General features: G+C 44.6%; 14 protein-coding genes across 16 annotated transcripts; 5 read left to right on the top strand and 9 right to left on the bottom strand.

Moving 5' to 3' along the window:
- Positions 1 to 215: 215 nt before the first annotated feature.
- Positions 216 to 1247, bottom strand: LOC119553015 (heat shock protein 23-like). Its single transcript, XM_037863060.1, has one exon. The coding sequence runs from the start codon at positions 991 to 993 to the stop codon at positions 433 to 435; it is 561 nt and encodes a 186-aa protein (XP_037718988.1). The 5' UTR covers positions 994 to 1247; the 3' UTR covers positions 216 to 432.
- A 1174-nt stretch (positions 1248 to 2421) lies between these two features.
- LOC119553016 (heat shock protein 23) lies at positions 2422 to 3446 on the bottom strand. The gene has a single exon (XM_037863061.1). It carries the CDS (start codon positions 3199 to 3201, stop codon positions 2641 to 2643), a length of 561 nt encoding a protein of 186 aa, XP_037718989.1. The 5' UTR covers positions 3202 to 3446; the 3' UTR covers positions 2422 to 2640.
- A 2487-nt stretch (positions 3447 to 5933) lies between these two features.
- On the top strand, positions 5934 to 7770 carry LOC119552995 (heat shock protein 67B1). The gene has a single exon (XM_037863014.1). The coding sequence runs from the start codon at positions 6056 to 6058 to the stop codon at positions 7466 to 7468; it is 1413 nt and encodes a 470-aa protein (XP_037718942.1). The 5' UTR covers positions 5934 to 6055; the 3' UTR covers positions 7469 to 7770.
- Positions 7771 to 8238: 468 nt separating this feature from the next.
- LOC119552996 (heat shock protein 26) lies at positions 8239 to 9275 on the top strand. Its single transcript, XM_037863015.1, has one exon. The coding sequence runs from the start codon at positions 8438 to 8440 to the stop codon at positions 9077 to 9079; it is 642 nt and encodes a 213-aa protein (XP_037718943.1). The 5' UTR covers positions 8239 to 8437; the 3' UTR covers positions 9080 to 9275.
- A 404-nt stretch (positions 9276 to 9679) lies between these two features.
- Positions 9680 to 10543, bottom strand: LOC119552997 (heat shock protein 27). The gene has a single exon (XM_037863016.1). It carries the CDS (start codon positions 10470 to 10472, stop codon positions 9870 to 9872), a length of 603 nt encoding a protein of 200 aa, XP_037718944.1. The 5' UTR covers positions 10473 to 10543; the 3' UTR covers positions 9680 to 9869.
- A 575-nt stretch (positions 10544 to 11118) lies between these two features.
- LOC119553181 (heat shock protein 22) lies at positions 11119 to 12058 on the bottom strand. Its single transcript, XM_037863422.1, has one exon. The coding sequence runs from the start codon at positions 11806 to 11808 to the stop codon at positions 11284 to 11286; it is 525 nt and encodes a 174-aa protein (XP_037719350.1). The 5' UTR covers positions 11809 to 12058; the 3' UTR covers positions 11119 to 11283.
- Positions 12059 to 12693: 635 nt separating this feature from the next.
- LOC119553174 (rhodanese domain-containing protein CG4456) lies at positions 12694 to 13522 on the bottom strand. Its single transcript, XM_037863413.1, has 3 exons — positions 13103 to 13522; positions 12882 to 13041; positions 12694 to 12821 (listed from the first exon to the last, which is right to left on the bottom strand). The coding sequence occupies exons 1-3, from the start codon at positions 13302 to 13304 to the stop codon at positions 12761 to 12763; spliced, it is 423 nt and encodes a 140-aa protein (XP_037719341.1). The 5' UTR covers positions 13305 to 13522; the 3' UTR covers positions 12694 to 12760.
- A 618-nt stretch (positions 13523 to 14140) lies between these two features.
- LOC119553173 (heat shock protein 67B3) lies at positions 14141 to 15208 on the top strand. The gene has a single exon (XM_037863412.1). It carries the CDS (start codon positions 14406 to 14408, stop codon positions 15003 to 15005), a length of 600 nt encoding a protein of 199 aa, XP_037719340.1. The 5' UTR covers positions 14141 to 14405; the 3' UTR covers positions 15006 to 15208.
- A 508-nt stretch (positions 15209 to 15716) lies between these two features.
- On the top strand, positions 15717 to 16483 carry LOC119554641 (adrenodoxin-like protein 1, mitochondrial). The gene is made up of 3 exons (XM_037865640.1): positions 15717 to 15872; positions 15960 to 16011; positions 16076 to 16483. Exons 1-3 carry the CDS (start codon positions 15758 to 15760, stop codon positions 16425 to 16427), a joined length of 519 nt encoding a protein of 172 aa, XP_037721568.1. The 5' UTR covers positions 15717 to 15757; the 3' UTR covers positions 16428 to 16483.
- On the bottom strand, positions 16479 to 19492 carry LOC119554640 (protein FAM76A). Of its 3 annotated transcripts, XM_037865636.1 has the most exons (6): positions 19281 to 19490; positions 18878 to 18942; positions 18685 to 18798; positions 18236 to 18329; positions 17582 to 17998; positions 16479 to 17234 (listed from the first exon to the last, which is right to left on the bottom strand). In XM_037865636.1, the coding sequence occupies exons 1-6, from the start codon at positions 19365 to 19367 to the stop codon at positions 16842 to 16844; spliced, it is 1170 nt and encodes a 389-aa protein (XP_037721564.1). In that variant the 5' UTR covers positions 19368 to 19490; the 3' UTR covers positions 16479 to 16841. The 3 variants fall into 3 exon arrangements, with proteins under 3 accessions (XP_037721564.1, XP_037721565.1, XP_037721566.1); XM_037865637.1 differs by lacking the exon at positions 18236 to 18329 and having other exon boundaries at positions 19281 to 19422; XM_037865638.1 differs by lacking the exons at positions 16479 to 17234; positions 18236 to 18329 and having other exon boundaries at positions 17650 to 17998; positions 19281 to 19492.
- Positions 19493 to 19844: 352 nt separating this feature from the next.
- Positions 19845 to 24333, top strand: LOC119554287 (kinesin-like protein KIF18A). The gene is made up of 5 exons (XM_037865144.1): positions 19845 to 20415; positions 20477 to 21557; positions 22774 to 23560; positions 23778 to 23909; positions 23970 to 24333. The coding sequence occupies exons 1-5, from the start codon at positions 20111 to 20113 to the stop codon at positions 24074 to 24076; spliced, it is 2412 nt and encodes an 803-aa protein (XP_037721072.1). The 5' UTR covers positions 19845 to 20110; the 3' UTR covers positions 24077 to 24333.
- Positions 21580 to 22468, bottom strand: LOC119554288 (ribosome-recycling factor, mitochondrial). The gene has a single exon (XM_037865145.1). The coding sequence runs from the start codon at positions 22405 to 22407 to the stop codon at positions 21643 to 21645; it is 765 nt and encodes a 254-aa protein (XP_037721073.1). The 5' UTR covers positions 22408 to 22468; the 3' UTR covers positions 21580 to 21642.
- LOC119554289 lies at positions 24310 to 24849 on the bottom strand. Its single transcript, XM_037865146.1, has one exon. The coding sequence runs from the start codon at positions 24831 to 24833 to the stop codon at positions 24324 to 24326; it is 510 nt and encodes a 169-aa protein (XP_037721074.1). The 5' UTR covers positions 24834 to 24849; the 3' UTR covers positions 24310 to 24323.
- Positions 24850 to 25054: 205 nt separating this feature from the next.
- On the bottom strand, positions 25055 to 26868 carry LOC119554980 (pyridoxal kinase). The gene is made up of 3 exons (XM_037866112.1): positions 26472 to 26868; positions 26299 to 26398; positions 25055 to 25991 (listed from the first exon to the last, which is right to left on the bottom strand). The coding sequence occupies exons 1-3, from the start codon at positions 26571 to 26573 to the stop codon at positions 25279 to 25281; spliced, it is 915 nt and encodes a 304-aa protein (XP_037722040.1). The 5' UTR covers positions 26574 to 26868; the 3' UTR covers positions 25055 to 25278.
- Between the last annotated feature and the right edge of the window lie 379 nt (positions 26869 to 27247).

Genomic DNA, 27247 nt, shown 5'->3' with positions numbered 1-27247 from the left:
CAAAATCCAATGCTTTGAGATACTTTTTTTTAAATCGTAATAAACCTCGATCAACTTCTCTTTTCTAAAAGTAAAACCTTTAGATCTATTAGGCAGGCCGATTCCTTGCATAAATATAACAGAGCCCCTGAGATACTAATGTATGTATGTACATATAGTTCTTTAAGTCTTGACAGCCCTAACACTCAACCACCCAGAGAAAAGTACCAAAGAAATTTAAATTTGTAATAGTAGATAATTTATTTTTATTGTTAAAATTAATTCAGCCAATTTTAGTAATTTAAATTTTAAATTCCAAATTAAGATTAAAGCAGGACACCCTTAATGGCTTATAAATAGTATGGTTGGGTGTCCCCGGTAAACTACAGCTTATATGACAGATACATGACTTTGATAATGGTTAAATACAGCGAGTCCTTGGGAATGGATCCCCTACTTGTCCTTGCCGTTGTCCTGCTCCGGCTGCTCCTTGGGATTCTGCATCACATTGAGGTGGGCAGGACCCACCTGCTGGATCTGGACGATGCGCTCGTTGGCCTTGTCCTCGATGGCCGGTGGCTTGGGGACCTTTATGGTTAGGACGCCATCGGAGGACAGAGTGGAGGCCACCTTGTCGGCCTCATAGCCTTCGGGCAGGGCGTAGCGCCTGACGAAGTGACGGGTGATGAAGCCATGGTCGTCCTCGCGCTCCTCATGCGTTCCCTCCACCAGGACCGAGTTGTCCTGGACCTTGACCACCAGTTCGCTGGGCTTGAAGTGCGACACATCCATGCAGACCTGGAAGCCATCCTTTCCGATCTTCGAAACGGCTCCCGAGGCTCCCGACGAAGAGCCCACCTGTCTCTCCAGCTGGCGCAACTGCTGCTCCATGGGCACTGCGAATGCCAGGTAGGGATTCCTGGACCGCTGGCAGTAGTAGGGTTCATAGAAGGGCACCATTGACATGCGGCCCAGATCGTCGGCAAGGCTCAGCAACAGCGGTAGGTTTGCCATTTTCAATAGGGTTCTTTAAGGTTTCTTTTTATAAAATAAGATTCTTTAGGAAAGACTCTTTTTCAAAGTACTTCTTTTTTTTATAAGTAACTTTCGCTTTAGCTAGGTAACTTTTAATAATATTCTTCAATTTGTATCTTTTATGAGATTAGATGCCTTAATAAGATACTTTTCAAAGTACTTTTGTTGATAGGTAACTTTCGCTTTCGCTTTTGCTTTAGCTGTTATCGCTTCGGTTGTTTAAATTCAACTGATGCCGGCTGGACGAAAGTGCCGGCTATTTATACAACCGCCCGCTTAGGTTGTATGCGTGCGCTGTTGTATCTGTGCGAGTGGCGCCGCTGTGTGTGTGTGCCGTATCTGTGCGCAAGGGGGCACGGTACAAGCATCTAGGAGGGCCACGAAACTTCTCGAGCCTGAAAATATTGCAAAAAGTTCTCGAATTTGCAGGAATTTCGAATAATCTGTATCAAGCTATTAACTCTAATTAATCTGAAAGAATAATGTTCTTAAGTAGAGAAAATTAGTTTAAAGGCACGAATCTATGATTTCTTAATAAAGAAATTTGTTTCGATGGGAACTGACCGCTGTTTTTTGTATGACAGTAATGTACTTTATTCACTTTCTAAAAACGATGTAAAAATAACAAGAAGGGTTGTTGTGATTTTTATTTGAAAATGGCTACTTAGATCTTCGTTAAATTTTAACCAATTAGGCGGAAATAATGCATTTTTGTTAAGCGTTAATATAGTAGATTTGTATTTTCTTCCAAATTTGCTGATTGTTTGATACTTTGTGGACAAGATTATAAAGAGCGTGATTTTTGACGTTTAAGATCAAAATTCTCAGTAGGTCTTTTAAATTAAAAATCAGAAATACCTTTTACTTACGGTCCTTGGGTTTATGTTTCCCCTTAAAAAGAAAGTGAAAGTAAATTTGAAAGTGAAGTATGAAGTTAGGGAATTTTTGAAAAATAGTTAAAAGCTTAATAGCTTACTCTTTAGAATTTTTTGGGAACCGTGTCGTCTCTGAGTAATAGATTTTAAAACAAATTATAATTGCATAACTTAAGGCCTTTTATATTTTTTTTAAAAATTAAATACACATGAAAACGATTTATTAAAATTGTTTATTGAAAAATTTAATAAATGAAAGTGCAATCTGATTAATAAGGCTAGATAAATCCAAATCAACCAATCAAATTCCAATACTTTGAGATACTTTTATAAAATCGTAGTTAACCTCGATCAACTTTTCTTTTCTAAAAGTAAAACCTTTAGATTTAATATGTAGGACGGGTTGGTTCCTTGTATAAATATAACAGAACCCCAGGGATACAAATGTTAAGTTTCTTAAAGTCTTGACAGCCATTAAACTCAACCACCCAGAGAAAAGTACCATAGATATTTAAATTTTTTATATATTTCTTAAATTTATTGGTAATATTAATTCAGCCAATTTAAGTAATTTAAATTTTAAATTCCAAATTAAGATTAAAGCAGGACACCCTTAATGGCTTATACATAGTATGGTTGGGTGTCCCCGGTTAACTACAACTTATACAACTTATACAACTTATACAACTTGTATAACAGATACATGACTTTGATAATGGTTAAATACAGCGAGTCCTTGGGAATGCATCCCCTACTTGTCCTTGCCGTTTTCCTGCTCCGGCTGCTCCTTGGGATTCTGCTTGACATTGAGGTGGGCTGGACCCACCTGCTGGATCTGGACGATGCGCTCGTTGGCCTTGTCCTCGATGGCCGGTGGCTTGGGGACCTTTATGGTTAGGACGCCATCGGAGGACAGAGTGGAGGCCACCTTGTCGGCCTCATAGCCTTCGGGCAGGGCGTAGCGCCTGACGAAGTGACGGGTGATGAAGCCATGGTCGTCCTCGCGCTCCTCATGGGTTCCCTCCACCAGGACCGAGTTGTCCTGGACCTTGACCACCAGTTCGCTGGGCTTGAAGTGCGACACATCCATGCAGACCTGGAAGCCATCCTTTCCGATCTTCGAAACGGCTCCCGAGGCTCCCGACGAAGAGCCCACCTGCTTCTCCAGCTGGCGCAACTGCTGCTCCATGGGAACTGCGAATGCCAGGTAGGGATTCCTGGACCGCTGGCTGTAGTAGGGCTCATAGAAGGGCACCATCGACATGCGGCCCAGATCGTCGGCAAGGCTCAACAATAGCGGAAGGTTTGCCATTTTCAATAGGGTTCTTTAAGGTTTCTTTTTATAAAATAAGATTCTTTAGGAAAGACTCTTTTTCAAAGTACTTCTTTTTTTAAGTAACTTTCGCTTTAGCTAGGTAACTTTCAATAAGATTCTTTAATTTGTATCTTGTATGAGATTAGATGCCTTATTAAGATACTTTTCAAAGTACTTTTGTTGATAGGTAACTTTCGCTTTTGCTTTCGTTTTAGCTGTTATCGCTTCGGTTGTTTGAATTCAACTGATGCCGGTTGGACGAAAACGCCGGCTATTTATACAACCGCCCGCTTTCATTGTATGCGTGCGCTGTTGTATCTGTGCGAGTGGCGCCGCTGTGTGTGTGTGCCGTATCTGTGCGCAAGGGGCACGGTACAAACATCTAGGAGGGCCACGAAACTTCTCGAGCCTGAAAATATCGCAAAAAATTCTCGAATTTGCAGGAATTACGCATTATCTGCCATTGAAAGTAAGAGTATCGCTATGGACAATGAGCAATCCAGAGGGGGATGAGATTAAAAGGCCTGTTGGAGTGATAAGTCGCTGCATCAGCACCGTCAAATATTATGTGTATATGCCAGATAGAAAGGGACAGCGACCTCGAAGGATGGAGTTCTTTCGCGAAAATTCGAGACTATATAGACATTCTGTTTTTTTAAAATGAATCTGAAAGAATAATGTTCTTAGGTAGAGAAAAGTAATTTAAAGACATGAATCTATGATATATTGATGGAGAATTTTGTTTGGTTAATAAAAAGAAAGGTATGTGTACATTTTTTAAGAGCGTTTAGTGTAGATGGGATCTGGCCGATGTTTTTTTATGAAAATAATGTGTGCTATTCACTTTCTAAAAACGATGTAAAAATAAAAAGGGTTCATGTGATTTTTATTGGAAAATTCCTACTTAGATCTTTGTTTAAATTGTAACCAATTACATTTTTTTATTTTTAGGCAAGCGTTGATATAGATTTGTTTTTTTTCTCCAAAGTTGCTGATTGATTACTACCTTGTGGACAAGATCATAAAGAGCGTATTTTTTTACTTTTCAATTCAAAATTCTGACTAGGCCTTTTAAAAGAAAAAACACAAATAACTCTTATTTGCCGTCCTTAGGTTTAAGTTTCACTTAACGAAGAAAGTGACAGTAAATGTAAAAGTAAAGTAAGAAATTACGGAACTAAAAAAAAATTGTTACAACCTTTATGATGTAATTTTTTAGTTCAATTAAAAAAAATAATAGTTTATTGATTTTTCTTTAAAATACGTATACTGTTCTACTGTTGAGGATTTTTTGGTAATCATGTGGTCAGCGAATAATAGATTTTCAAACAAATTTTTAACGTATAACTTAACGCTTTTTGTATTTAAAAAAAAAACATACACATAACAGCGATTTATTAAAATTGTTTATTGAAAAATGTATCAAATGAAAGTACAATTTGTTAAAAATAGAAAAAATACATACGGGAATGTATGTACATTGTAAATAAGTAGTAGCCCTCCAAGCTAAAGAATATGTTATTATAGAACTCGATCCGTCGTTCTTATATCATTCAAGTTGTTATTTATGGCCCCATTTTTTGTTGCTTTTCCTTTCCCCAGAGTACATGCGGTATGTGCCCGGGGTTTACACAATCCAACGCCAACGCAATGGAAGTTGTCTATTCGAAAAGGTGGTCACATAATGTACGAAATGCTCCGGCAGATATCTCCCCCCGGTTGGGTAAATAAAGGCAAGTACATTGCGAGTTTGAGTGCGGAATAGCATATAAGGGGGCATCTCAAACGCAGCAGTCTCTGAAGGTTTTTGCTCTTTTCCCCACTGCAATGGGCATACAGATACATATATATCTTTTAGTATCCCGGAGTTGAGTTCGGGGCCCCACTAAATTTTAGCAAAGTCTCCACTGTCTGGCAATCGTCTGGATGTTGTTGCTTTTTGGAGCTTTTCAACCGGTTACCATCGTGGCTTGCACTTGGCTACATATGTAACAATATACAAATCCAGCATATCATCATCTGTACGATGGGGTACACATGTAGATACATATGTATATGGCCAGACCATATGTATGGGTTGCTCCAGACGCTGACAGTGCGCATGTTTACGCGACGCCGGTGTGCGATTGCCAATCCTCCAGCTCCAGCTCCAGCGGATTTGTAGCTTCCAGGCGGCGGCCCAGCTGTTGTTGTAGTTGTTTATCGCCGGCGACTCGGCAACCGGCACAAAACTCTCAGCTGTTCGCTCAATGCCGGCAATGGGAATTCAGCTGCAACACGACCACTTTACATATACCCCGTCTATATGGGTACATTTGTATACATATATATAAATATATCTCCAGTGGAAGGGAGATGGCATCTCTGGAGGGGGTTTTTCGTGCATATATCCCTCGGTTCCAAGCCGGTTTGCCTCTTTTTTCTGCAACGCTGCAGTTTGTCTGGTTTCGCACTGGAATACGAGTACTTTCTTTGTTCTTTGGCTATCTGGGATATAGGAAAAGTATCTCTTATTTCGGTTTATATACCAGAAAATGGCATAGTACATGGCCTGGCAGGCTGTTTTTATTGCTATCCCTTCCCCTGGGCGAGTTCTCTGGAGGAGTTTCGTAGTAGTTTCGCCTGGGAGCTGGCCTGGAAGGCGACTGGAAGTGACCAGGTTTTCCATTCAGCGCTGCACGGTCGCTTAAAAGCGCCGGCATTCAGCCATAAGGGCTCAAACGCAGTCCAGTTGGAGACCAGAACGGATCGCCGCCGGTTCCCAGAACAAACTAATCCCCCAAAACTACTAAAAACTAAAAAAAAAAAAGACTCTGAAAAGCACCGAAAGCTAAGGGGAAAAAAAGTGAAAATGTCGCTGATACCGTTTATACTCGATTTGGCTGAGGAGCTGCACGATTTCAATCGCAGTCTGGCCATGGATATAGATGATTCGGCCGGATTCGGGCTGTATCCCCTGGATGCCACCTCACAGTTGCATGCCCCACAGATGAGTCGGGGGCTGGGGCGTGGAAATGCGATGATGTGGGTGCCCATCAAGGGTCAGTCGCCGGTGCAGCAGCATCGTCATCATCCGTACAATCGGGTGGCCGGTGCGAAGACCGCTTGCTGCAATAAGTCGCTGTTGGAATTGGAAAAGGAGCTGGGCAGCGAGAAGGGCACTTCCGGCGGAAGTGGCAGTGCCAGCCAGCCGACGGCCAGCAAATCCGCCTACTCGGTGGTCAATCGGAATGGCTTCCAGGTGAGCATGAATGTGAAGCAATTCGCCGCCAGCGAACTGACCGTCAAGACCATCGATAATTGCATCGTGGTCGAGGGCCAGCACGACGAGAAGGAGGATGGCCACGGGGTGATCTCGCGCCACTTCATCCGCAAGTACATTCTGCCCAAGGGCTATGATCCCAACGAGGTGCACTCCACTCTCTCATCGGATGGGATTCTGACGGTCAAGGCGCCGCCACCGCTTCCAGTGGCCAAGGGAAGCCTGGAACGGCAGGAGCGCATCGTGGATATCCAGCAGATTTCGCAGCAGCAGAAGGATGCGCAGCCGCCGAAGCTGGCTGAGCAGCAGCAGCAGCAGCAGCAGCCAGAGCAGCAGTCGGCGGCAGTTAGTGTTCCCGTACCCACTTCCATTACCATTTCCACTCCGACTGCACCCACTTCCACTCCGACTCCCTCGCTCTCGCTGACTCTCTCCGAGAGCAATGGCAATGGTCAGGAGGAGGCAGAGATGGAGACGTCGTCGTCATCGGAAGTGGCGGCTCTTTCGCCCTCTCTTTCCAGCGAGGCTGCTGCCACCGCTGCCGCCGCTGCAGTGGAAGCCGCCCCTTCCAGTGCCAACAATGGCGTTGCAGAACCAGAGCCCCTGGAAGTGGTTGCCAAAAACGAAGAGGCTGCCAAGGAGGAGGAACCCAAACCCACACCCACACCCACACCAAAACCCGTTATGGCCAGCGAAGAGGAGCAGAAAGCAGAGGATGCCAATGCCAACGAAGTGGCCATCGCCTCGAATAACGGTAATGGAGCCACCACCGAAGCACCCGAGGATGTGGAAATGCCGCTGGCCAAGAAACCCGAAGTTCCCACAGAAGCAGACGAGAGCAAAGAGGAGAAGGCGAAGGTGGAGGTGGAGAAGGTGGAGAAAGCGGAGGTAGAGAAAGGCGGCGAGGAGCTGGCCGCCGTGGATGCGGCCATACTCCTGGCCAAGAACCAGGGCGAAAACGGAGCCACTGCAGCCAAGGGAGCTGAGGAGCTGGCCAAGTGAAGACTGAATAACACAAAAATAAGAAAAACAAAACCAGTTAATTAAGATCAAATAATAACCAGCACGAGTAGGCGTGCGTTTTATTCCATAAATGTTTCTTGTGTTTTCTTTTGCATTTCACAAAAAGAGCCGAGAAAGCTGACGGGAAAAAGCACTCAATTACTAAGCGTGGGAGATAGCGGGCGATAAATGTATGATTTCCTAAAAAACATATGTGACAACAACTACAAGTATTCCAGTAAAACTTAAAGACAGAAACACGAAATAATGTACTTAACAATAAAGAGGAAAAACAGAATAAAGAAAAATGCAGTTTTGTTTTGTTTGCCGTTAGCCGGCTTTCTCTTTTGCACGCAGCCTAGGAAATTGCGAGAACTCTCTTTACTCTGGTGTTTGCTGGACTCTTCTAGAATTTTCGCCCTCCCCAAACTTAACTCTCCCTCTCTCACTTACTATCACCCACACATGCGCTCTCCGCTCTCTTTTTACACAGAAAAAAATATTGATTGTTTGGCGTTCTTTCTCTCAGTTTTTTAGTTTTTTGAGATGTAGTCTAATTTAAAAGACTTCCAATTGTTGAATTTTCTGGCGAAAAGTCCCAAAACAAACTTATTTGTTTGTCTAGAAACGGTGTTCATCAAAGTTACCCTCAGTTTTAGTTGTTTTCTCTCTGTGTGCGCTCTCTCTCTCCGCTCTTCTCTTTTTCTCGCTCATTCCAGACTCTTCGAGAAAAGCTCAGCGGGCTATAAAAGCAGCGCTGGCTGACGAAGAGAGCACAGATCGAATTCAAAAATCGAACAGCAAACAAGCCAACAAGTCCAAACAAGCAACTTGAACTTTAAAAAGAAAGAAAATTATAAAAGGAAAAGGAATAAAATACCTTTGCAAGTCACAAAAGTTCATTCAACCTAACCAAAAAAAAAGAAGAAATATTTCCGCGAAAGTCTAACCTAAAAAGTCAAAACCAAAATGGCGCTATCTACTCTTCTTTCGCTGGTGGACGAACTCCAGGAGCCCCGCAGCCCCATTTACGAGTTTGGCCTGGGAGTGAATCCCCACTACCTGCAGCCCCATGGCAATCAGCGTCGCCGCTCGATCAACGGTTGCCCCTGCGCCTCGCCCATCTGCCCCTCGTCGCCCGCCGGCCAGGTGTTGGCCCTTCGTCGCCAGATGGCCAACCAGAACGACATCCACTGGCCAGCCACCGCACAGGTGGGCAAGGATGGCTTCCAGGTGTGCATGGACGTGGCCCAGTTCAAGCCCAGTGAGCTCAACGTCAAGGTGGTGGACGACTCCATCTTGGTGGAGGGCAAGCACGAGGAGCGCCAGGATGACCATGGCTACATCATGCGGCACTTTGTGCGTCGCTACAAGGTTCCCGAGGGCTACAAGCCGGAGCAGGTTGTCTCGCAACTATCCTCCGATGGCGTGCTCACCGTCAGCATTCCCAAGCCGCAGGCCATCGAGGACAAGTCCAAGGAGCGCGTCATCCAGATCCAGCAAGTGGGTCCCGCCCACCTCAACGTCAAGCCGAATCAGGCCAGCGAGCTGAAGGGCAAGGAGAACGGAGCCACCAACGGCACCCCTAAGGCCAGCACCGGCGCCAAGTAGAGCCGATCTGGAGATCATCGAATTCCTGTTGTATTCCTAAAAATCATTAAGAGCATTAACTCCATATTGTACTCCCAAAGCACCCATCATTCCCTCACAAATATGTGTGTTCCTTATTTATTTCATTGCATTTGTAACGAGCTAAAGACTTAAAGAATAAGTTATTAAATCACCTGGTGTGAAAAGTTAAACTTCATTTTGTTGTCTTTATTTTTCGGGAAGTTAGATTGAAAGAAAAACCTGAACTCTATATTTTATACTTCTTGTAAAGAGTCTTTATAAAGACCACAATGCTTGTTTGGAGTATGTCAAAAATTAAGATTAAAACAAATGTTACTGCAATAATTTCTGTGATGCTAGTACTTGCGATAGCTTTTAATTTATGCATTTTCCATTAATTAGTAGCTATTAAAATATCAGAGATAGGGAACTATATAGCATGATGTATCTTCTAAAGAGTTAATATTCTGAAGATCAACAATTTTTAATTAGTGTTTAAAGGAAAGTTCCGTACAAGTATAAGGAAGTATTTTACCACCAAAAACATTGACGCCTGCATTTGGGCGCGACGGGGCCAAGACCCCTCCGTAAACCCCAGTGTTTCTAGAAAATATTTATTGCGCATTTTATATATTACCTACGAGTACAATTTGTATTTTATTTATGTTTGAATCCAATTCAAATGATCGGCTGCACTTGCTTGCTGTCCGAAAATAGTTCACCTTGAGTTAGGCGCTTTTGATGGGTAGATCTTTGCGTTTGGTAAACACATCCATGCCGGGATCGTGGTTTATTTCCAGGGCAGGGCCAGCTTGCCAGTCTCATGGACGCGGACCAAACGCTCCCCGGGAGAGTAGTATTTAGCTGGTGGCGGTGGTGGAGCCTTGATGGTGAGGATGCCATCGCTGGATATGTCCGAGATTACCTCGTTGGCATTGTAGCCGCGTGGCAGGAGATACTTCCGCACAAAGTGCCTCTCCACCAGGCCATTGGATCCCTCGTTCCGACGATTGTGGTTGCCCTGGACAATCACATAGTCGTCATTGGTCTTGACCACGATTTCGTGCGGATGAAACTGCCGCACATCTATGTCCACTCGGAAACCCTTCTCATCCACATGGACTCGCTCGCCGGAATAGTAGTTATCCCACCGCATGGGATGGGACCATTCGTAGGGCGTCGATTGGATCAACTGATTCCGCACCCGCCGCGACACCAGCTCATCCAGAGGTCGGAGCAGGTCGCTCCTGCTGGTATGTGTCGAAGGCCACCAGACACGCGGATCATCCCACAAATACGGATATAGTTGGAAGTCATAAGGTGGCTGGTAGAGCGGACGAGGACGATCGAATTCGCGCGACAAATCGCGATATGTAGTGGGCACCAGAGACATTTCTCGACGGGATTAGGGCAACGATCCGCTAGCGTACGGGTTTGAAATTCTTATAAAACTTGTCGCCGCCGCCGTCAGTTCTTTTATAGATGGTCGACTGGCCTCGCCGTACGCGGATTGCGGATGGCTGATGGCGGATGGCGGAGACGGTGGATGAGTCATCCGGACGAGGCGCATCGGATGGGTTCTCGCAACGAATCGGATCGGCCAAGTGCAGCGGCGAGGCCAACGAGGTGCACACGACAATATTACGGCCAGTTGGACCCGCGTCAAGTGGCTACGTCACCGGAATCATCGAAGGAAGCGGAAAAGGTAGGAGGCATGGGGCCAAGGTGCCAGATAAATATAGACTAAAATGGAAAGTATTTCTGGGGGGTCTTTAAAGTATTTCCATCTAAGGCAAGGTATCTTTAGATTTCCAAGAGAAAGTTTCAATAAATAATGTTTTAAAACAAGAACTGAAATAAGTACCATGTACACAGTATATTGTACTTATCATATAATATATTTCCATCTAAGGAAAGGAATTGGTTCAAATAAAAACGGATACTCAATATACATATGTAGGTACATATAAACATTATCATATAATATAATATCATATACCATGTCAAGATCCCAACCCAAAAATAAAGACAGTATTTCGCTTAATAATCTTGTGAGCATGTATTTTCTTCTACAAATCTAAAAGGTTTACGAATTAACCTATTAATTTTACAAGTCCTAAAATTTTCTTGGTAAGGATGGATAGATCTAACTATAAATAGGGGCTTCACTAGCATGTGTTTACTTTTAATAGGAGCTCATTATATCACTGCTGTTTGTTCTCGATCTTTGGCTCATCAGCGGATTTCTTGGCCGGCTCCCCGGTCTGTTCGATGGGCACCTCACGCTCCTTGAGGCTCTCCTGGACCGCCGGAGGATTGGGCACACTGATGGTCAGGACGCCGTCGCTGCTCAGACTGGAGGTCACCTTGTCCGCTTCGTATCCTTCCGGCAGGACGAAGCGTCGGAGGAAGTGCCTGGAGCTATAGCCTCCCTGGTCGCCCTTCTGCTGCTCCGATTTGCCCTCCACCAGGACAACGCTCTCGTCCAGCACCTTGACCTTCAGCTCGCTGTAGTCCTTGACGTCCAGGGTGAGTTTGTAGCCCTCCTTGTTAATGGTGGCCGGTGGGGCGAACTCCTGCTCCTGCCAGCGGGCAATCTGCTGCCAGTTCCTCGGAAGGGCCACACTCCAAACGGGCGGTTCGTGGAAGAAGGCCTGGAAGGGCGAGGAGAGGCGTGGCATCCGGGTCATCTCCTCAGCCATACGCCAAAACATCGGTAGGGAACGCATTATGATCTGGTGCTTATACTTTAACTAAAGTGTCTTTTTGTCTGATGAAATTCCGGAATTGGTTGCTTTGAAATATTCGGTTATGTTTTGAAATAGAATATTTCAAGTTTTTTATTTCGTTATCTGTCTTTTTAAATCTTGAGATCTTGAGATATTTTATATTTTATTATCGTTTGTTGTAGTTTTTTAGCTTTGTTATTTTTTATCAAGCTGGTGAAATTTAAGTTTATTTTATTTTTCGCGAGTTGTTGTCTGTTGATTTGATTTTGTTGAACTGAGAGAACGTTGCTCCACCAGTTTCTATTTATACTCTTGGCAGAGAGGTAGTCCATATAATCTAGAAACCACCGGCATTCTCTCGAATTTTCTTTGCCCTTTGCTGATGCAATCTTCCGCTTTCCCTGAAATCGAGTAATGGCACTTAAATAGGGGTGGTTCTCTGGCCTTTTAGAGAAGTTTGTAGAAGTTTCGGGTACTCTGGGTTCTCGGAAGGTTCCTTATTTACCTTTTATTTTAGCGCTCAACGAATTTCTCTCTTTTTGGCGCCTTGAGTCAGGTCAGTTTTTATGGCGAGGGAAAGAGAGAGTTGGATAGAATGGCTCTCTTTCTAAATGCGAGTGTATAGGTGTTGATAAGCTTTTCCATGGGCGTAGTTCAAAAAAGGTACATTTTATGGTATTCATAATATGTATTTTTCTTGTCATAAAAACAATAGCGATTATAAATATACATAAATAATTTATTCCATATATATTAAATATATTTTAAGTTTGAAAAAGATATTTTACATTGGTAGGGATAAGTTTGACCTATTTATTATTGAAAGAAAGCTGTTTTGCGTCATTTTATAAGTTCATATTTATTCCAAAACCCTTTTCCCACGTGTTTTTTATTTACTATAAAATTTATTTACTATATATGTAATTTAAAATCCAAATAGTTATAAATTCGGCTAAGCTTTAAGTCCCTCTTTTTGGGCCCATTCAATCCACGAGCCTTTGTAGAGCACCACACTGAAAACAATACTCAAACCATTTATAATATTCCGACCAATTTAAGATCTTTTAACCCACTTGCAGTATCCTTGGTTCTTAGCAATTTGCTCTGCTTCTGAGGCACGTTTTCCCGAGCGGCAGGTGAATATGATCCTAGACTCTTTTCCCGGCTTGGATCGTCCGTATTTGTTCTTGAAAGAAGCACCATCACAACTGAGGGCTTTGTCCAGTTCATCCACTAAATGTAAAAAACAAAAATGAATATTTACAAAAAATAGAATGGAAAGTGTTTATTTTACAGGGAATATTAAGGCTGGCTGGAATAGATCCCGTCTGCTGAAGCTCATCCTTCCGCCGGACGTCGATGAGATAGACTTCCGGATGGTTGGGCACATCCTTAACCTGTTCGTAGGTGGCCATTGTAGTAAGATGCAGCACGAATTTCACTTGCTTCGCCAGCTGGAGAACAACTGACTTGCTAGCCGTCCCCAAGAGATTCATTTATGGCGCTCGAGATTCGCGATTCGGGTGTGTATATTTGCTCAAGTCGGCTTATCGCAGTCTGATTATTGTGGTGTCGCCTTGTTTGTTTAGGTAGTTTTCATGACGCCGGCGCTGGAGATGCCGCTAATTGTCCGCTGAAAACGGCGCCGGTCGGGGCTCTCGATCCGATTTCACTTTGAATTTCAAATTCGAAACGGTTGGGATAGTCTTCTATACATAGCATGCTATCTGCCTACAGTCTGGCTAGCTTGATATTGGATATTTTTTGGTTGTAAGTTGAGCCAAATTAAATTACTCCTTAAGATCGATTAAAAAATACATATCAGCATTGGAAATCAAATTATTTATGGGTAATATTTTGTTCTAGCTAATTTTTATTTCTTATAGAGAATGAAGTGAATTATTTGTCTACAATTATTTAAAATCTTTAGCTTACAAAATAGAAGGAAGGAAAATCTTGTTTATTGGAATATTCGTCTAAAATTTCGAATTAATTTTAAAATTTTATTAAATCGAGTATCATTTCATATCCATTTTTTTTATCAATGTATGTATATGTAGTAAGTGGGTAGGTATTAACTACTAGGTAAGTAGTAGTAACATGTTAAAAGCAGTTAAGAAAGATTCATATTCATTTATTAAAATTAAAAAATTATTCATATTATTACAAGATTCTCTCCGCTCAGTAGTTAATGTTACAGAGGTTCCACTGTACAGCAGCATCCGCTATGTCGGATCAAATTTGAATGCTGTCTGCGGTTTAGCCAGCGGCACTGGCACATCTCCAAAAGCTTGGCCACCAGAAGGTTCCCAGAAGTCGCCCCAGAATCATCCAAAAACCCCGAGTTGCTGCTCCAGAAAAGCTCAACGGCAGTGGGGGAAAGCTCCTCCGGCTCTATAAAAGGGTGCAGCAAGTCCGTAAAACTCCACATTCGAGTCAGAAAAGTCAAGGTGAATTGTGGGCCCAATTGCAGCTGAGATTGTGAATTAATACCCCCGCTGGCAAATCAACCCTTGGACACTTTATAAAAAGGAAAACAGGTCGTCGGTTCATCGAACTTCCGCTAGATACACAGAGAAGCTAAGAAAAAGAAAAAAATGCCAGATATTCCCTTTGTCTTGAACCTGGATTCCCCGGACTCCATGTACTATGGCCACGATATGTTTCCGAATCGCATGTACAGGCGAATGCATTCGCGGCAGCATCATGACCTGGATTTGCACACCCTGGGCATGATTGCACGGATGGGTGCACATGCTCATCACCTGGTGGCCAACAAAAGGAGCGGAGAGCTGGCCGCCCTGGGCAGGAGTGGTGTGCCCAATAAGCAGGGCAACTTTGAGGTCCACCTGGATGTGGGTCTCTTTCAGCCCGGTGAACTGACCGTCAAACTGATCAACGATTGCATCGTGATCGAGGGAAAGCACGAGGAGCGGGAGGATGATCATGGACATGTCTCCCGGCACTTCGTCCGTCGTTATCCGCTGCCCAAGGAGTTCGACTCGGATGCCATTGTCTCCACTTTGTCGGAGGATGGAGTTCTCAATATCACAGTTCCTCCACTTGTTGCCAAGGAGGAGCCCAAGGAGCGGGTCATTCCCATCAAGCATGTGGGTCCATCGGATCTCTTCCAGAATGGCAACGGGCATAAGGAGCCAGCCGCTCCAGCTTCCGCTCCAGTTCCGGAAAGCAAGTAAAGAGCCCCCAATGGTAGCAGCATTAGCAGCCAAGTGATTTCCCAAGACTCTCGTTTATCGTTGCACTTCAAAAAGTCATCAAAATTAAGCACGCGTCGAACTACATTTATTCATTTACTTATAGCTACATTTTAAAAGTCCAATCCAATTTTAAGACTAATCGAAATTCAGTATTAATAAAGGAATATGAATGTCTCAGTTAATGAACGAGTTTTATTATAAACATATCTAATAAAGTAATAAATACCATATATGCGACTTTTTTATGGAATCATTAACTTTTACAGAAGAATTCCAAGCCCTAAAAAAGTCCTTCAACTTTATGAACTGTGAATTTAAAATTGTCTATATTGTAATTTTCCGTTGTTCAATTATTCTCGCTTTGAAAGCTGTGCATATTTAAATTAGGTCCCAGATGGTAATCCCACTTAAAAAAGCTTTGGCTAACCTTTTCCCAGGTGAAAGCCAGTAAACTTCTTGAATTTTAAATGAAAGCCCGCCAAAAGCATAGATATCGATAGTTTTTAGTCACAGTTCCCAAAAAATCTTATTTTAGTAACAGTTCTTTAAAAATAAAAATGAAAGTCCCCAACACAATATACAGAAAAATTAAAAAAAAATACAAGGGCATTGAACTGAAGAGCATATAAATTTTAAGAACCTTTTTTCTATTTCTATTATAATCTATCCCTTGAAAACCCGTGACATATCGCAGGTTGCCCACCTCCAGCTAACACTGTAACCTCAAAAACATGTTTTGTTTACTTCTGCGGCGGTCTGCAGTTCGTAATACCTGCAAATTAATTAGTAAACAGATAGCCAAGCCCGCGTTCTACACACCCAGTAATGCCCTGCACACCACAATACGTAAGTAGAGCTTATCAGCCTGAAGAATCAGAGGTATTTTACTGGCCAAAACCCCACTAAGATTATGAAATTCGGATGACTTTGCAGCGCGGCGGCATGGCGAGTTCGAATGGCAGGATCCCAAGTCCCCGGAAGAAATGTGAGTCCTTCGAAGGGCTACTTATTGTACACCCAATAACCAGAGAATTCTCTACCTAAACCAGAGTAAACATCACATATGTGGACAAGGATGGTAAACGCACCAAGGTCCAGGGTAAAGTGGGCGACAATGTTCTCTACTTGGCCCATCGTCATGGCATCGAAATGGAGGGCGCCTGTGAGGCTTCGTTGGCCTGCACCACCTGTCACGTCTACGTGCAGCACGATTTCCTGGAGAAGCTAAAGGATGCCGAGGAGAAAGAGGACGATCTGCTGGACATGGCTCCATTCCTGCGCGAGAACTCCCGCCTCGGCTGCCAGATACTGCTGGACAAGAGCATGGACGGCATGGAACTCGTGCTGCCCAAGGCCACCAGGAACTTCTACGTCGATGGGCACAAGCCCAAGCCCCACTAACAAAAACACACCATTGTTATCTTACATTATTAAATATAACGACTGTTGAAATACCACTTGGTTCTTTCCCAACTTGTATATTTCTTAAGATGTAAACAATGCTTCGGTTTTGTGTTGTTTCATCATGAATTAAACTAAAGAAGAATTCGTTAAGTTGAGCCTATCAAATTACATTTTCTAACTGATGATTGGGTCACATTTCTTGGAGGGTGGGAGAAGGGACAGGGCTCGCGCGGCAGGGATGAGCGACATAAAGGGGGCGATATGAAACAATCTTGTAAAACCTATATTACAATTAAAGCAGAAGTACAAAAATATAAATTTGTATAGCGAAAAACTAAAAGAGCACGGCATCCAGACTCTGTGGATCCTGAATCCTGGTCTGCCGCTCATGCAGCTGGAAGTCGTTGCCTCTCAGTTGGACGAGGGCGTGGGGCTGCTGGAGCCCGAACGCGAACGTACACTGGCCCGATCCTCCTGCTCACTGCGCTCCTCCTCGCGGTCGCGACTCTTCTCGTCCTTGTCCAGATCGGCCGGCTCCGGCTTGATCTGCTTCTCCGGCACTGCCGCTGTCAGGATCTCCTCCTTGGGCGAGAGGTTCTCCCGCTTGATGGCCTCCTTTTCGGCCTTGTTGAGGGCTGCCGTCTTCTTGTTGCTGCTCTTCTTGAGCACGGCCAGCTCCTTGAGCACGCTGGCAATCTTGCGGTTCAAGTTGTCCACCTTCATGTCGTGCAGTCGCTCCACCTCCTTCAGTCGGTTGCGCATGTCATTCTCCTTCTCGAAGTTTTTGCCCTTCAGTTCGGTCAGCTGTGGGAAAATATTTAAAATTATTAATATTGCTATACAATTTTGGAAATTCTTTAGGGACTTACGGACCTATTAAGTTATATTTTGGTTAGCTTATCTTGATTCTTATATTAAAAATTCCTAATCTTCAAATGAGAGGAGGCAATTGGGTTATACTTCACATATATTTCTAAGGTATAGATTCTCTGATCATAAAAAGCAGACTGGTTTTTGGACATGTTATGTTCTAGATTGGCACAGCTGCTGAGGCAGATCAAAAATGTATGCATGACCTTTTCAGGGTGGGAAACTACCTCCGCAAGCTTGATAAAACCCTTTTCATGCCCTGCTGCCCTTGCATCACCCACCTGCTTGTCCTTCTCGAGCAGCTCTTTGTCTTTTTGATTCAGGCGCTTCTCCAAACTGGCGATGCGCTCCTTTAGGTATGTGATGGCCACCACATGGTCCGAGGAATTGGTGTCCACGGTGATGGCAGCGGGCGCTGCAATGGTCCCGTTCCCTCCATTTCCGCGCGATATCTTGTCGGGCAGATCCAGACCGGCTCCGCTGACCGCATTCACGCCGGAGCTATTGGCACCGCTGCTGCTCTTGCCCAGTTCGTTGCGCGACGGCTTCTTGGCCGCGGCGCTGTTGTCTCTGTGCGAGGACGACGTCTTCTCGTGCGGCCTTTTCTTGGACATGGGTATTCGGCCCTCCTGCTGGGCCTTGAGCAGAGCTCGCTTGTAGGCGCAGGTACACAGCCAGCAAAGGAGTTTGCCATTGACCTGAAGGCGACAAAAGGTAAATCGAGAGTTTTACGAGCGGTTACAGTAAAGGCTTAGGTAATAATCTTAGGCTAAACACCGTCTCTTATGAACGCAAGTACATGATTCTCGGGTACAGTTCACCCAGCTCAAGTTTTCTACATTTGTTAGGCTTAATTTTAGGGTTTCTAAGATTAGGGGCTGCTTCCGGGGCGAGCAATCCTCCAGTTTGACCGTTGACTGTGTCTGTGAGCTGACCTTTTTGTTCTCGTCGCGCCTGTCAAAGGCTGATCGCAGCTTGCATTCATCGCACTGCACCGGCGGTCCGTACTTTGCCTCGTAGCTGGCGCATCTATATGTGTATGGATGCGATAGGGTTTATTTTGGTTGGTTGTTTTTTGTTTGTTTTTTTTGGCGGGCAGAAAAGAGAAGAAGAGAAATGTTTTGCGTTCATAAGAGACGGTTGAATTGGCTTGGTGTTCCGAGGAAAGAGATCGGCAAGAAGTATCTGCAAAGTCATGTACTTTGAAGGCACAATTTGGGATCGGGTATCATTTTTCCGAGTTTCTATTTTCCTCGAGTAAACAAATAACGAAGCTCTGGCATTGTGCATTCAAGTTACAGGGCCTCTCTGATTCGGTGGAAAGAACTACCATAGGATCTAACTACTCGATCGGCTTACGGATTATATAGAATACAGAACTCACCGCATGCATTTGGATCCCCCGAAGGCGGCCACAATCTTGCAGCACTCGCAGGCACTGGGCTTTCCGTACTTCCCCAGATAATGTTCGCACTTCTTGCAGGCACTCTGTGATTTGCTGCGAATCATATATATATCGTTTTTATATAGTATAGTTTAGGTATAGGTATAGGCTATAGCTGCATTATCGTACTTACGTGGCGGGTTGAAACTCCGAGCGGCAGTAAGTACATTTACCAACTGAGGTAGAACCACGGCAGCCCTGAAAAAATATGCATATTCAAGGTTATCCGGTGGCTTATTAATGGGTTTTTATATAGTCTCGTATATTTTGTTTGTTGTTTAAATCATTTTTGGACGCGACGCCTGGCTGCTTCTTCTTCCGCCCTGAGCATTTTCCCCTGCTTTTTTTGCGCAGCAGAATTTTTTGCCAACGCCGCGTCATTTTCGCCCGCTGGTCAAACAAACAAACAAACCGAAACACACACTTTATGCTGATATTGCATTTTCTTTGGCGTCGGCTTGGGATTTTCTTTATTGTTTCAAGTGTCCGTCGGTTCGGTGTTTTTTTTTCGCCTTTTCGCTGGGTTCGCTTTTCACCTTGCATAGTTGTTGGCCGGAGGAGAGCTCCTCGTACGGATGGCGCGAGAAACACTTGGAGCAGGCGAATAATACTTTTGCACTCATTATGTTTGGTGTTCGGGGGCTTTGTTTTCGTCTCGGGCTAACTATCTTTTGTGCTGGATCCTATAAAAACTTGTTGTTTCTGCTGCTTTAAATAAAATGGTTCTTTTTGCTAGCGATGGCAGGGGAAGCGATAGGCGCAGCGATAGGCGGCACATCGATATGCAGTTGGGGGACGTAGCTATCGATACCAGATCTGGGTTGCATTTTGAAAGTATATCTTTTGTTTTTAAATTTGCACGCTCACATAAAAAATATATATGATATAATTGCTTAATTAATCAAAATCAATAAAAAATAGTTGGCACTAAAATGTAGTAAGCTGTTTATTTGGTGCTTAATATACAATTTGTAAGTAAAAATATTTCATTTGGTTTGTAGAGTTGTAAATAACATACTTTTAAATTTAAATATAGCTCAGATAAACCAAAAAAACAGTTTAATTCCATCTCAAAACTATTGTTGCAGCCCTGCCGAAACTATCGATCACCGCCAAAGCAACCCTGAATTAACAGTTCAAAATCGAGAACGAGCGCGCAAAAGCAAATTGGATAAAGATGCCCCCAAAGCGCAGGCGCCGATAACCCCGATTCAAACAACAACGATCACTTCAGGCTGTACGAGAAAATTATATGTGCGAGGATATCGAGAAACTGGATAAAATCAGGGATAAAAACCGAAAATAAGCTAGGAAATCTAGCAAATACCTAAAAAGTGACGGGGAGAGAGCATTATAAATATTCGAAATGCCTTCGGAGCAGCATACGAACATAAAAGTGGCGGTTCGCGTACGGCCCTATAATGTACGGGAATTGGAGCAGAAACAGCGGAGTATTATCAAGGTCATGGACCGATCGGCGCTACTTTTCGATCCCGACGAGGAGGACGACGAGTTCTTCTTCCAGGGCACCAAGCAGCAGTACCGCGACATCACCAAGCGGATGAACAAAAAGCTGACCATGGAATTCGACCGGGTCTTCGATATAGACAGCTCTAACCAGGATCTGTTCGAGGAGTGTACGGCGCCGCTGGTCGACGCGGTGCTAAATGGGTTAGTGATGGTCTATATAATTTTAAACCACCTCTTAACATAATTTCCTTTATTTCCCCAGTTACAACTGCTCAGTTTTTGTTTATGGAGCCACTGGCGCAGGAAAAACCTTCACAATGCTGGGCAGCGAGGCTCATCCAGGTCTGACCTTCCTCACCATGCAGGATCTCTTCGATAAGATCCAGGCCCAGAGCGATGTGCGTAAGTTCGATGTGGGTGTATCCTATCTGGAGGTCTACAACGAGCATGTGATGAACCTCCTGACCAAATCGGGTCCCTTGAAGCTCCGCGAAGACACCAATGGCGTGGTGGTCAGTGGCCTTTGCCTCACACCCATCTACAGCGCCGAGGAGCTACTCAGAATGCTGATGCTGGGCAACTCCCATCGCACCCAGCATCCAACAGATGCGAATGCGGAGAGCTCTCGGTCACATGCCATCTTCCAGGTGCACATCCGGATCACGGAGCGCAAGACGGACACCAAAAGGACCGTGAAACTATCCATGATCGATCTGGCGGGCAGTGAGCGGGCGGCCAGCACCAAGGGCATTGGAGTGCGGTTCAAGGAGGGAGCCAGCATCAACAAGAGCCTGCTGGCGCTGGGAAATTGCATCAACAAGCTAGCCGACGGGCTGAAGCACATTCCCTATCGCGACTCCAACCTGACACGCATCCTGAAGGACTCGCTGGGTGGCAACTGCCGCACGCTGATGGTGGCCAATGTCTCGATGAGCTCGCTCACCTACGAGGACACCTACAACACCCTAAAGTACGCCAGTCGAGCTAAGAAGATTCGCACCACTCTGAAGCAAAATGTCCTGAAGTCCAAGATGCCCACCGAGTTCTATGTGAAGAAGATCGACGAGGTGGTGGCCGAAAACGAGCGACTCAAGGAGCGCAACAAGGCGCTAGAGGCCAAGGCCACTCAGTTGGAGCGTGCCGGCAATAATGGTTTCGATCCCCAGGAGCTCAAGTCGTGGTACAGCAAGATAGACGCTGTATATGCGGCTGCCAGGCAGATGCAGGAGTTTGTCCTTGGCATGCGCAGCAAGATCAAGAACATCAACTACAGGCAGACGCTGAAAAAAGAACTGGAGGAGTACCGGAAGCTGATGTGCGTGGACCAGCGAGTGTGCCAGGAGGTGAGTTTCTACAGAAATTCCGTTTAACATGTATGTATTTAGATTTATTAAGGCTTTTGAGGCGGGATCAGTCTTGGTCTTAGGTCTAGTCGCCCAGCAGCTCCTTCTGCTTGCTGGCCAGCAGCTTGTCCGCCTCCGAGATGAAGCGATCGGCTATGGCGGTGACCTGAGCCTGGGCGGCAAAGGCATCGTCCTTGCCCAGTTCCGGTTGCTTCTTCAGCTTGCGGATGTGCTCGTTTTGAACGCCACGAATGGCATCGCGGTATTTGACAAACAGAGCCTTGGCATTCTTTGACAGATTCTCCCTGTGCTCCTTGGTTACCTTGGGGATGGGTATAAAGAGTGTGGTGCCATCCTGCTGGGGATTCAAGTTCATGCCGCTCTTTTCTATGGCCTTTAGGACATCGGGAATCGTTTGCGGGAAGCCGATCATATTAACGATAATGGTCTTGGGGTTTTTCCTTGAGATTTGGGCCAGTTCCTGCAGCTCGTGCTCCTGGCCATCGACTTTTATGCGCAGTGTGTCGATCGCACCGCTGGTGGAACGCAGCGACAGGTGCTTTACAAAGTCTTCCCTCATCTGCGCCACGGACTTCTGCATCTGGTTGTTCAGACCATCCAGGTTGAGGATTTCGCGCAGCTGCTGCTCGTTGATTTCCACCTTGCCGGGTTTTCCCTTGCCGCCTTTTTCCTTCTTTTTGTCCTTGCCCTTTGCATAATCGCGCGCCACTTGTAGATTTTCCGCATTTCTGGGATTATTCTGCAGGATTAAAAGCAATCTGGGTGAGGTGTTCGTCACTCTGGTCTGTCGCAACCCAAGGGTGGCTAAATGCATTGCGTTTCGCAGCATTTTATTTAAATTTATGCTATTTTGTTTGGATCGAATGCGGCAGTGATTTTCGATTGGACAGCATCAGCTGTTTTTTGAGACTCGTAAAGAAATTCGAAACGTAAGGGTTGTTTACGTGACTTCAGCTTTACGGTGGCGGGTTTTTTTGAATAATTAATATTAAAATTAACTATTTTTTAAAACATTTTAAATAAATATTATTTATTTAATCATAAGATGTTTGAATATTGTACCTTTTGTACAACATTATTATTTTAACCATAAAGGGCTTTTAACCTTTTTTAACTAGACTACAACTTCACTCGAAAATAAAAAAAATTTGGTAAACAATAAGATACATTTTAATAATATTAATTTATTCCCCAGGACTATCGACGCTTTGCGAACTACATGAGCACGCTGACCAGCCAGATGGAGAAGTACAAGGATGAGCTGCCCTCCTGGCTGACCAAGATGGAGAGTGCCTACCAGGATCTGGAGAGCCTGAAGAGGGAGGTGAACAAGTCGAAGGCTTACCAGATCCTCATCGTATACGTGAAGTACAAGGATCTCGAGCTGCAGCTGACCAAGCAGAGTATATTTAACAACCACGTGAACGCCATTAACAAGGAGCTGGTGGAGAACTTGGATTTGATGCGAAAGTCCTTCCGAGTCGCCTGCGAAGTGCTCAACCAGACGTACGACCGCCTCGAGGATGGACAAAAATTGACGCCGGAAATTGAGGCGGTGTTCGAGCGGTTGCACCGGAAAATGCGGTTCGCTGATTCTGAGGCCAACACCAAAATGGCTGAGATGGATCCGTTGGTGGTGCCTGAATCTCTGCGCAGTGCCCCAGAGGATGAGGAGCCCTCCTGCAGCCTTACGGCCAGTGCCAAAAAGCGGCAAAGGCAGGCCGCACAGAGCGACGATGATCTGCATTTGAGTATGGAGGAGTTCGATAGCCAGGACACAGAGTCGGATTCCGAAGAGATGCACAGGACCTTCAAGAGGCCGCGAAATCTCAACGAGACGCAGGTCCTTGGTCCATGCAGTAGTAGCGCCCGGAAAGCTCTGACGGCAACGGTGACCAAGCCGCGAAATGTCCACCAGCGACTGGTCAGCGATCTAATATCCGAGCAAAATGTACACGGCGGCAACGAGAAGATCAAGAAGGGTAGGGTTCTGCTGTTTAAATGTATTGTATAATATTTATAAACCATTTTTGGAAAAGTTTTTATTTTGCAAAACATAATCTTAAAAATATTTAGTATTTTAAATATATAAGCAAGTTTCTATTAGTTCTGTAATGTTAAAGGTACCTTATATGATGATCTAAGCTATAAGGAAAAAAGATCAATGTATTTACACTCATTACTGTTTTCCTATTGCAGCTCTGCTTAAATCCAATCACTTTACTGCCAAAGGACTTCAGAGAACGCTGGCGGCTGCTTCCTTGGCCAAGGAGAACGTCAAGTACAACGCCAACTATGTGCGCAAGAGTCCGCGAGCGCTGATGGCCAAAGGTATATTTTACTTCAATAGTTAATTTGATTTATGATAATAATATCCTTGTTTTCTAACAGCCCTTGCAGGCACCTCCACGCTTACGAGAAAACCCCTGGGATCGTCCAGTAAGGAGCCGCCTTTGGTCAAATTCAATCGGGCTGCCTCGTTCCGCCTGAAGAAGTAGGACCACACAATCGTTCAGTTAGTTTCAATTTGCGTTTGCCTTGAATAACCGTTTCTTTTTCGAGGTCCATGTTCAAATTAACAATAGCTATAACCATAGATGTTGATAGTACACTAACCCCTCCAAACTTTAGCCTCTTTCTGTTCTTTAGACCCATAACTTTAACCTTGAATTTATTTATGTACTTTTTTATATATATATATATGTTTTGATAAGTTAAAAGAAAGCCTTGCGTTACGCGCTATATCTAGAAATATACAGCCGTTTCCTTGCCCTCACCCGGATTGTGTCTGTCTCGGTGGTAGTAGCTTTGATCGTCTGGCCAGGATTGGGGATTGGCATTTGGATGTAGAGCCACCCGGCTGGTACTGCCGCTTCGATGAGGAGCAAGCCCCAGGAGTCCCAGCAGCATGTAGAGTAAGGCTCCTAGGTTCACACCCAGGAGGAGCAGTCCCGGTGCCAGCAGGGGATTCAGAATGGACAGGATGGCAGCCGGCGGCGAGGGAGCAGCCCATGCAGCCGTAGGAATTCCATCGTAACCGTACTCTACTCGTCGCCAGGGCTTCTTATCGCCTGCAGGAGGTCTCTGCTGCTGATCTAGACCCACCTCTGCGGGTAGATCCAAATCCTGCCGCTTGCTCTCGGCCACCGGAGTGTAGCGGGGCACAAAGGCCTGCTCCACCGGCAGCTTTCCCTCAGCCCCCACGGATCCACTCGCGCCGGCCAGACAGGCAATGAAGATAAGCGACAACCACATATCTTCTGTTTGCTATTTCGGGTTTGTTTTTCTCGCCGGCCGACTACAATCTTATATAGCCACTTGTTTGGTCGCCAAGGGCAAGAGCCGTATCGTGTGGGTCTTTTGAGATGTCAACAAGTTGTCGCTCCTTGATTTTACAATGGTAATATTTTTTTTATTTGTATAGTTAATAGTTATATTAATGCATATAAAAGTGTAACTTAAGGTATCAAAGCTTGTCCGTATTTGAATATGTATTTGATCTGTGATGTTTATCAATTAGGTATGGTACTTAACTTGTCACTCTTTAAATTTAACATGATCATATATCGTTATAACAATGCATATAAATGCTGATCTTAAGGTATCAAAAGGTTATTGTCCGTGAACAAGTACAATGAGCAAATATATATATATGTTAAGGGTAGTCGTTCCGCTCCAGGTTTTAGATAGGTTTCCCGGTCTAGTTGAGTCGCTGCGCCTTTAGAAGCACCTGGGGCTGCTCAATATCCGCCTTGGAGTGCACCAGCTTCAGTTCCCGTTCGGCTGCCTTTACAGGTCCATTTCCACCGTTTGGCAGAGCAGCCACCGTGCGTTTAATCACCGCCTGCAGACTGGCGATGGTCTTCTCAAAGACATTGGCTATATCCTTGCTACCATGACTGTGGGCCAGGAAAAGGGAGGCGAAGAGATCCCCGGTGCCGGTGAAGACCAGATCCTTGCCACCCTGCTTCGGGATGTCGATGGCCAGACGTGGTCCATTCAGCTGGCTCAGGAAGGCCCGGAGAACTCCCGGCTGGCCAAGATCACTGCTGGAGATGACCACTGTCTTGATGCCACGCTGGTGGAACCAATCCATGGCCTCCCAAACGGCCTCCTCACTGCGCACTTCCTTCTCCGTGAGCAGCTCCACTTCGAACTGGTTTGGCGTTACGATGTCCGCCAGGGGAATGATCTCATCCCGGTACACAGGAAGCAGCTCTTTGGGCACATATAGCTGGCCATTATCGCCCATCACGGGATCACAGACGTACACCAGACCAGGATTGGCCTGTCGCAGCTTCTTCACAATGTGACCCACCTGGCGCAAGAACAGGGGATTTCCGATGTAACCGGTCAACAGGTGCGAGTAGAGCGGCAGCAGCTCATTCTCTTCCAGACCCTCGAAAATGGTGGCTAAAAAATTATTAAAATCATAGTTTTAAAAAAATTATTAAAAATAACTACTTTTTATCAATACATATAGATACTAAAAGTTATTTTAAATTTATAGTTAGAATCAATAATAAAAGATACTTCAAACCTGTTTTTCTAGTTCTAGTAATAGGATCAGTTTAATGCAATCACTATAGTAATTTTGATAGGATAACTGGTATGTATATACAAATTTCTTATCGTTAGCCTTTAGTGGAAAGTACTGTTATCGTAAAACCCACACTTTAAATGTTATATCTAAAAAAAAACTAGACATAGTTGACCTTACCCAATTCCTTTTCGTTGGAGACCGGACCCTTGAAGGTCTTGTAGCCGGTATGATTAGAGAACTGGACCGAGTTCAGGGGGTCCACATCGAAGCCCAACAACTATTGGAAAACAATTAATTAACAAACGTGAGTGGAAATTCCCGAGAGATATACATAGGTTAAAATAACAGACCTGCAATGGAAAGGTGGCCACTTTGTTTCCCACATACCCGTGGACCACATGGCTCTGGATGGATAGTACCCGCTTGATTCCCGATGACGTTGCCTCTGACATTTTCTCTGACGATTTCCCTGGAACTTTTCTCGTCGAGTGCCCGCCGATTAATGAGCGAACGAAGCTACTGGGTCTACAAGTCACACACGCACACAGAGATAGCTTATAACCATGTTATCAGCCAGGGAGCGGGTATTGATAGCTTCTCCAGCTGATAACTAATAGTTAATAGCCGAGAAGTACCCTCTCAGGCCGAGATTACTAATGTAATCAGTGAGCGGACTTCGTGTAAACAAAATATAAGAGATTCGACGTCTATAGATTAACGTGTTGTCATTGCCCGGCCTTGAAATGCAATCACATCCATTACAACACCCCCTTTTATCACCACCCCCATGATGCAGTGTTACCAGGTGGGCATAGAGCCACCACCAGATGCGGTTAACCATCGGTTCAAACTATCGACATAGCCAGAAAACAGATCTGGATCCGATACTGAATACAATTTTTATAGAAGTATATTTGAAATATTTAACTTTATTATACCTATCTTATCCTTACCTCATATTATAAATAATTTAAAAATTTGTTTGTGAACTTGTTGTTTTAATATATACAAACTATATTTTTAGACGGTACTGAAAGTATTCCAACAAGCTTGCAAGTTACTTACTTTTGAATTTGGGAGCTAATATACTTCCATAATAAAGGCATTATAATCCTATTTGCAAACC

The sequence above is a fragment of the Drosophila subpulchrella genome, chromosome 3L (assembly GCF_014743375.2).
Source record: "Drosophila subpulchrella strain 33 F10 #4 breed RU33 chromosome 3L, RU_Dsub_v1.1 Primary Assembly, whole genome shotgun sequence".
In the NCBI taxonomy this organism is placed as follows: domain Eukaryota; kingdom Metazoa; phylum Arthropoda; class Insecta; order Diptera; family Drosophilidae; genus Drosophila; species Drosophila subpulchrella.
This window is presented reverse-complemented; position numbering and strand designations above follow the sequence as displayed.